This window comes from Poecilia formosa, unplaced genomic scaffold (assembly GCF_000485575.1).
Source record: "Poecilia formosa unplaced genomic scaffold, Poecilia_formosa-5.1.2 Scaffold466, whole genome shotgun sequence".
Taxonomy (NCBI): domain Eukaryota; kingdom Metazoa; phylum Chordata; class Actinopteri; order Cyprinodontiformes; family Poeciliidae; genus Poecilia; species Poecilia formosa.
Genome location: NW_006800405.1, coordinates 100,073 through 109,091, shown reverse-complemented (window position 1 = coordinate 109,091; position 9,019 = coordinate 100,073). Strand labels below are relative to the sequence as shown.

Genomic DNA, 9,019 nt, shown 5'->3' with positions numbered 1-9,019 from the left:
GCAAAATTAAAAAGTTATCTGGTAATAAATTCACCTGATTTAGACATAAACATGCAAAATACTTGCAGTGACGTTACAGCAGCTATTCAGTCAAAAGGAAAACTGAAAAACCTGCAATCAGGAAAATATTTAACAGTCAGGTTATCAGTACCCTAAATTATACGAGTCAAATAAATCTTACAACCCTGCCTATATCAAAAATGTCAAGCAAGAAAGGAAACATTCATCCAAAGTGAAATGCATCCACTCAGAGCGTTAAAGTTCCTCCCCACATCGCTTACGATTTATCGCTGCATGTTTTCTCAGTGTGAAGGAAAGAGGAGATCAGCTGCAACAACCAATCATACACTTTCTGACGGAAATCGACCGATTGTGATTGGTGGCCGATTGATCGCCACAGCTCTGTATGCTACATTTTCAGCAGGTGTGATTCACTTTCAAACTGCACAGTAAATGATCCAAGCTAAACCTGTTCTCCTCCTCGCCATTGGGGGCGCTGCACCAAGAACTACTGAGGGAAACAACATGAATACCTCAGATGAAAACAAGTCCAAATTCCTTCTTCACAAAATGTAAACAAAAATGTAGTAGTGTCAAATTTTAGTGGTTCAAGTTCAAGTGTACATGTGTAGCACATTTCATCAGCAAAGCAGTTCAAGGTGCTTTACATCATAAAAACACAAAAATACAAGTTCATAGAACCACAGTCAGCGATTGAAGCGTTACATTTTGTCAGGCGTTATCGTTACAAATCAGAATGTTGATTAATGTATAATTTATAATGTTTCAAAAGCAATTCTAAACAAGGAAGTCTGTGTTTTGGCTGTCTGCTCATTTTCTGGAAGTTTGTTACAGATTGTGGTGCATGGAAGCTGAATGCTCGTTTGGTTCTGGTTCTGATGCAGAGCAGAACCAGAACCTGACGGGTCTGGAAGGTTGTTTCAAGAGCAGCAGATCTTTAATGTATTGTGGTGCTAAACCGTTTAATGATTTATAAACTAACAGTATTTATAATAACTCAGATTAAGCTGAACATGTGCAGAAACAGAAGAAGGAGTTGCAGTAAATAATCCAGATGTGAACTGAGTCATTTACTTCCACCTGACGGCTAATGATGTCCTCAGGTGAGCTAAGACCGTTTCCCAGCTAGCACTTCACCTACAGTGACACAGGTCCAATCCTCATGGAGTTTCATCAGATCAACAACCAACAGGACAGATGATCAGAGGAGCAGAGTTTTTACCTCCATCACTAAGACCGGGACTAAAGAACGGGTAGAGTTTCTCCTTGAAGCAGCAGCCAGTAAAGGAGTAGATCAGAGCTGCAGCATCTACATCATAGAAGGAGACCAGACCCTGATCATAATCCACAAACACCCCGACCTTCTGAGGACCAGGATGGAGATGGAGACGGACTGGAGGTCCAGCTAGAGCTAAATACTCATTTCCATTTCTCAATATAACAATCCAGTAACCTTTCTTAGGACTCAGTGGTTTAAATTCTTTCCTCTTGATGGACTCTCTGGCCACTCCTAAATCCCATTTAGTCTTTCCTTTAACCTGAACCTCAAAGTAAAATCTGCCTGAGGAGAAACTCTGTCGTCCTAAAACATTCACACACTTAGAGAATCTCTCTGGATTGTCTGGAAGTTTCTTCCTCACATCTCCATGTTTCACCTGTTTCCCATCATCAGACAGGATGAGCCAAGGGTAAGCTGTATCAGGATCCAGAGTCACATCCACTGCAAACTGCTGGACCCTCTTCATCTCCAATATCTTCTTCTTATTCTGCTCAAACAGAGCCATAGCTTTCGCCATAGTCTCCTCAGATGATAGTGGATGAACTCTGACCTCTGTCCAGGTCTTGGTGGGTGGAGCAGCTTTCAGGGAGGAGCAGCTTTGGAGGAGGTGGAGGGGATCTTCATCCTGTGAGAGCTGCTTCACCTCAGAGCTCCTCTTCTTCAGCTCAGAGATCTCCTGCTCCAGATCTCTGATGAAGTCTTCAGCCTGTTTCTCTGTAGTTTCCTGTTTGTCTTGGATCTCCTTGAGGAGCTCCTTCAGGCCTCTCTCAGCAGACTCCATCAGAGCTGTGAAGACCTGAACACCTTCTGCTTTCTCTCTGTCTGCAGCATCTCTACTGATCTTCACCGACTCTCTGATCTCCTGGATCTTCAGTCGTCTCTCCTGGATCATCTCCTGAACTTCAGCCTCCGTCTCTCCCATCCAATCTTCTAACCATTTGTTCCGCAGGTCATTTCTTTTTATTTTCTCTAAGAGCATGCAGATCACCTCCCTGGATCGATCATGTGTGTAAGTCTGCACAATCAAGTCCACAACGCCCAGAATATTTGCTCCTTCCAGGTCTTGTTTACTGATTGCTGGGAGTTCAGGAAGAGTCTCAGGTTGCTCCAGAAACCACTTGAATTCCTCAAACTCTTTCTGACCTAATTCTTTCAAAGTGTTCAAGACGTCTTCTTTCTTCATTGCAGCTCCTAATAAAGTCAGTGTTTCATTAGTATGTGGACAGAGTGGAATGGGTCTCCTACGGAACTAAATATGTCTCAAAAAGATTCACAAAGATCACAATAAGATTTGAAAGTGTGCAACAAAATTCACAAATGTGTACAATCCATAAAAGCGTATCTCAACATTCACAAATGTGTAAATTCACTCAAATTTACACGTTTCAAACTGCACAGTATGCATACAGTTGGGCAAATGCCTGTGCACTAATTACCATGGATCAGTCAATAAAACGGCACAGATCAACTTGCCTGTGCTTTTGACTTTTGAGACCATCTACCTGCCTGGGATTCATAACTCAGATGATGTGTTCAAGGCTGGTGAAAAGCTGGGATATCTTAGAATTAGAATTGTAAGAACAAAAGATCAGATATCTGAGCTTTACCAGATAGAAATACCAAATTTCTGACTTGGCCAAGAACCCAAGAACACTATGCTACAAGTGACATGAATTTACATTAAAGTTTCTGGACTCTAGAAATATTAACTTTGTAAGCTGTACTACTGAAATGTGCTAATTTAAAGGGAAGGTTCTTCTTTTCCAGGAAAAATAAAAATTCCCTGAAAAAGCAGTGGGATTTTGTGGGAGCGAATCAGAATCCATCATGGATCAGAGTTCACACGAGAACACACCAACTGCTTGCTGTTACATTTATCAAACATTTATTAGTACTTCAGATCATTAACCCAACATTATATTGTTATAGATTGTTGTGATTCTTATTTAAAGTGATCTCTTCCTTCTGTGTGTATAAACTGACCTGCAGGCCCCACCCGCCTGTTCGTCCTCATGTGAAACAGCTAACTGAGTTTCCCAGACCTTAAATTATGTTTCCACAGGAGCCTCTTATCAACCAGAATACTTAGAAACTGCCTGTGTGCAGGAGGAGTTTGTTTTCCTATCTTCCGTCTTTTCCTTGATAATAAAAGACGAGCTCAAACAGGAAGTCATCGGAACGGCGGTGGGCATCTCGCTGGAGCGGTCCGCTGCGTCTTCTCCTTTCATCACAGCTTGGTAAAAACTCACATAAGTTGTCTGTGGTTCATTTTACATAGGTTGTCGAAAAATACCAAACCATTTTCTGAATTTGGGATCATGTATTTTTCCAGGCACATTGTGCCATTTTATTTTAAAGTTAGGTCTCTGTCATTTTGAAAACTCTTGCCTTGAACGCAACATTTCAATGGTATTTCTTAGACATCCGAGCTTCTCACCAGCCTTGAACGCATCATTTCATTTGTGAATCCTGCACGGCAAAGTCTCAAAACTTGAAAGCATAGCTGCTCATTCGCTTCATGCTGTCCAGCCTCGCCCTTTAATCGATTGAACACTGCAGATAGCTCCATGCTACTCTGTGTGCATCTGTGCAGGCCTTCTGCCACTATAAAGAATGGATCATTTATTATCTATAGTTGCCATAAAAAACAAAAGAATTATTCAAAATGTACTATGAATTTCAGTGACTAATCTTTCTACCAAGATAATCTAATCAAACTTCATGAAACTTGCTGTGCTAGTGCAGCTCGCTGAAACGCTGTAAATGTCAGGATTCGTACTCACCACTATTTGATTCAGTGGCTGAGAAGGTTTGTCTGCTGTGCAACTCTGCTGATGCTCTGAAAATGTTTCACTTTGTGAGTCAATCCAATCCTCTTCCCCTGGTGTTGCCACACCTCGAACTTCCAGTATTTTTCTAGATTCGTTTCCTCCTTCATGTTTAGTTTTAAGCACAGTCATAAAATGAAATGTCAGTATTTCAAGCCAGTGTGCATTTTGGCTGAATCAGGTTCACTTTAAGATTTTGTTTCATGATCTGAAAATTAACTTGGTGTCATTTGCTGCCCTATCAGTGTGATCATTCCTTATTACATCTCAGTCTGATACTCAAACCTACATTTCAGAACTGAAGGAGCCTTTCAAACATGAGGGGAAATGTCTCCAAACGTCTCCAAGATGAGAGAAATTCAGCTTCCTTCACACATAAGTCTCAAGATAACAATGTCCAGGATCACTGAGAATCTACAGCAGAGGCGGCAAACTCATTTTCGTTTTGGGCTAAATCAAGATTAATGTAGTTCAAACTCATTTAGATAAGGTAAAGTAATTTTATTTCTATAGCACATTTTCAGCAACAAGGCAATTCAAAGTGCTTTACATGAATTAAAAGGAAATACAAACAAAATAACAAACCAGGAAAGGACACATTAGGGCAAATGGCAACATTCAGACAAAACAAAGGGCAAAACAAAGACATGAGTGAAGGCGGTGACGTCAAAGGGTCATGAAACCAGGTTGCTCAGCCTCCCGTCAAAAGACCGATAAAGGTGTTGTTCATCCAGGAATGTCCTTGGGAGCGCTCCTGTTATCCAGCTGCATGGCTAACAGCAGGGGGTGAGGTGGGAAGGAGCGTTATGTTTACATATCTTCAAGGAGATTAGAAATATGCAGCCCTTCCAAGGCCACACGGGGAAAGCCAATTCAGAAACAGAATGTCTGAGGTCGGGTAGATTATAAATTTCAATCTTCCCTAAAGTCTCTCCGATACGTCTCAGTTCCCAATTATCCAAATTAGTTTGGTCGTTCCACTGAACCGAAACTTAGCAACTTCTCCAAGATCGATTCCATCCCGTTGGTGAGTTTTAGAGTCTTCGTCTCTGTCCACACCAACAGTCTGAGTGTTCGCTAGTTCGGCCAAGTCCATGACAAATTTGTCAATAAGCCAGGAATCCACAAACTCCAAACAGCAGAAATCCTGTTATCATGAATAAATCCAGGGTGAATCCCGCCGGGTGTGTCCCTGCAGGACAAGAGGCTCTGCTGTGCCCAGATTTCTCGTCGAGAAAATTTGATTCATTGCATTGAGAGATCGGTTGACCAGATCCATAATTTGAAGATTTGGAGGATGTGCAAAGAAAGTCTCCAAAAATATAGAAAAAGAGAAAAAGACGGGACAAAAGCAGGGCAGGGAGGGAGCAGAGGTAAAAAGCTTCCGCCTTCGCTGAGAGCTGGTTTTGCATGTGCATAAGATGAAAGCTTTGGTTTTCTCTCACTCATGAAAACTATCATAGATCCCTCTATCACCACTGCTTTATGTGGAGAAATTGAGTTTGTCAGTAATTATAAATATCTTGGTTTTATTTTAGATAAACTTATTTCTTTTAAAAAGCACAGAAAATTTATTACAAACACTGAAAACGAGGATTTAGTTTTATAATCGTAATGGATCCTGTTTCTCTCTCAAAGCCAGAAAAAAATTGGTATCAGCAACGTTCTTATCACTCCTGGATTTTGGAGATGTTTTGTATATGAATGCAAACAGTTTGCAAGATATGTTTTATTTGTACAACATGCTTTATTCATGTGGCATAAAATTACATAATTTTGGATTGATCACATTTAAATTTAGCAATATTGATTTGTAGGACATGGGATTGATTGTTCAGTGTGTGACAGCAGGTTAAAGTTGAAGGACATAGCTGCCGCTTGTGCATACAGGAAATGACACTGCGCTGAGCAAGTCACCCCAACTAAGACCTGACATCAGCAACCATTTTGGGTTTAAAACAAGAAATGACAAACAGCTGGAAAATCCAACGTGAATTGAAAGATTTACTTCGCAGAGGTCAGTTATTGTAGAAACCACATGAAACGGTATCACGCTATGCTAATGTCAACACCCAACAACAAGCTTTCAGGGCAAAGCAGAAGAAACTCTGGGACTCACTAAGATTATCGGCCGATTCTCCCAGGGAAATTAAGGCAACGGAGGCAACTGCAACTTTTGTTGAAAGATTTTCCTCTGCACCCCGCTGTGGAAAACGACGGCTTCAAGCAACCATGTTCTTGAACCAAACTACGTTTAATATTTTGCTTAAGATGAAGAGATAAAATAAAGTATGTTAGATTTTTGTAACAGTTCAGTAATTTTCATTCTTTAAGAACAAACTGAACTGAATCAATTAAGAAAATTGGCCACCATATGCAGGCCTACCCTCAGCACATAAACTCATACAGTTTGTCCTCAGACCTGCTTTACAGTGGAAGATTTGACACATACGTGTTGTGAGTATTAATATCACACCCTGAATCGCTCGAGGAGCCTGAGATGGACCAGCAGGACTTACCTGAAGGCCCCAGGTGAGGCGGCGTCGCCACAGTTACCTACTCAGGTGGGACTTTGGTCCTCATGTGAGGAAAACAAAGCAGCTCCTCTTAGATGGAGCGTTAAGGGAGGCTTTGGACTTTCACAACATGCAACAGAACCAACCACAAAATGCACCGGTTCTGCTTATGACTAGAGGCCTAAACAGGCTGCTGTTGCTCTTCCTGACCCACTCTGTTGACTGTTTAGAGATTCTCTTTGGAATCAGAACCAGAACCAGACCTGAGGTCATCACAGTACTCTGTAATGTTCTCACAGGCAGGGAGGAAATAAACTGTTTACCAGCCACAATTTTCTATTCTGAGTGCAAATGGTTACAAACCCCACCTGCAGTCAAATTATATAAATCATATGATTTATTCTTATGTCTGTCAGAAAAAACATCTACTATTGTGAGGAGCACAATAACTTTTTTAAAACTGATAACAGATAATAACCAATAGCTGATAGCATACCTGGAAATGACAGATTAGTGAACAAAATGGAAACCTGTCACATCAATAACCTAAAGACCAAAACCAGTTGACTCTTTAAAAGAAGCTATACAATCTGAAATATCAAAATATATGAACAGAAAGTCTCAAATTAACATATTTAAACATGGATCATTGATTACTGATGTAAACAAACAAGGTCTCTTGAGGTATTTAAAATAAATATGATTGAAAAAAAAAATGCATTCCACGAGTCAGAACATGCTGAGACAAGTTAGATTTTTTTGGCTCTAGTGGCCTTTATTTGATAGTTCATTGACAGGAAAGTGGGAAATGAGAGAAGACATGCAGCAAAGGTCGGGAATCGAACCTGCGACAGCTGGACTAGGGCCTCCATATGTGGGTTGTGCTTAATCCCTGCGCCACCACAGCACAACGCAAGACAAGTGAGATTTAAAGAACACACATTTATGTTACTAATGTATAATATAGATATTTATAACATTTATAACTTATATCCTTGAAGCTAAGACCAGTGGAGGCACAATTACACTAAGTCGGCCTAAGACCTGCCCGAAATTATTAGCAGAAGAAGCTTATATCATTAATATTGCTGTCAATCAAAGCCTTTAGATCAAATCATATTTATCTGGTAGAAGTGCATCAGAAAAGCGGCGGTGGCTCGGCATGATAAAACGCGTCGCCACGGGGCGAAAGACAGATCCGTCTTCCTGGAGCGAAGCGCCGTCATTCCCATCATGACATCTTTAATCGCTTCATCCCTTGTTTCTTCACAGGCAAATTTTCTTGTTTCATCAAAAGCGTCGCAAACAGATTTGAGTCCCGACGGTTTCGCGAAGGCTGGCTTGTTGCTACTGTCTTTAGCATCGCGGCGTCCTAACATGCTTTGAATGTTCCGCCAAAACGATAGCTGTGTTTAAGGCGACTGATCAAACAGAACATGCTGTGCCGTTTTTCTAATCAAAGGTTTATTTCAGCATCTGTTACACAAAGCCAGCGGATTGTCTTCCTCTGAAACCTTAAACTTCCCTTTCAAACTTCCATGTTCTCCATTTCCTGACAAGCTGGGCTGCATTCACAAGGTGTTGGAGGTTTTCAGTCGTTCTGACCTCATGTTTACGTTTCCAGTGGCGCAACTGCACATTATTCAGGTGGATGCGAAAACATAAATCGCCCCCCCTCTCCCCCCCGAGGCGACGCTACGTGAAGTGTAAAACTCCCTACATGTACCTCGTTATGTGCGAGAGGTGAAGGAGCGTGAGGCGCGCTGAACTGTATGTTGGGAAAACATAATCGGCGCGTCGCCCCCTCCAGACGGGGTTTTGGCGCCCCCTCTGGTGCTGCGCCCCTATGCGTTGCATACGCTGCATACCACTTTTTGCGCCTCTGTGCGTTTCTGTTGTTTGAACAATTGATGTCATTTTTGAACCAGCATTAAAAATATCAGCCGTTTTCTGATGAGGGAATTTTGAAATTATTTATTTCCTCTCATTGTTTTCTCCCATCATACCAAGACCATTTGAACTGTGTGCAGGTGGGGCCACTTGAGTAAAAACACAACACTGAACATGTTATCAGTGCTGTTCATACTGACATCCGAATGAGAAGAATGGCATCATCATTTCTTGATATTGGGGCGATAATTATCATGCTCCCTTATAAATAAGTTTACCATAAATATGTACTTACACAAACCACTTTAACATAACAGCATGGACACCTGAACAGCTGTGTGGTGCAATAAGTTATTTTTAACTAAATACTAACTTCAAACTTTAACAAGCTGCACAACCCCAACGTTCAAACAGTCTCTTCATTACTAGTTTATAAATATGTAGTTATACTTCATAAACATCCAATGTGAAAATTATCTTAATGT

General features: G+C 41.1%; 1 protein-coding gene across 1 annotated transcript; it reads right to left on the bottom strand.

Moving 5' to 3' along the window:
• Nucleotides 1–616: 616 nt before the first annotated feature.
• On the bottom strand, nucleotides 617–4,155 carry LOC103156134 (pyrin-like). The gene is made up of 2 exons (XM_007578070.2): nucleotides 4,084–4,155; nucleotides 617–2,491 (listed from the first exon to the last, which is right to left on the bottom strand). Exon 2 carries the CDS (start codon nucleotides 2,481–2,483, stop codon nucleotides 1,200–1,202), a length of 1,284 nt encoding a protein of 427 aa, XP_007578132.1. The 5' UTR covers nucleotides 2,484–2,491; nucleotides 4,084–4,155; the 3' UTR covers nucleotides 617–1,199.
• Between the last annotated feature and the right edge of the window lie 4,864 nt (nucleotides 4,156–9,019).

Coding starts and splice junctions, on each gene's coding strand:
- LOC103156134 (XM_007578070.2), bottom strand. CDS start 2,483: ATGAAGAAAGAAGACGTCTTGAACACTTTGAAAGAATTAGGTCAGAAA.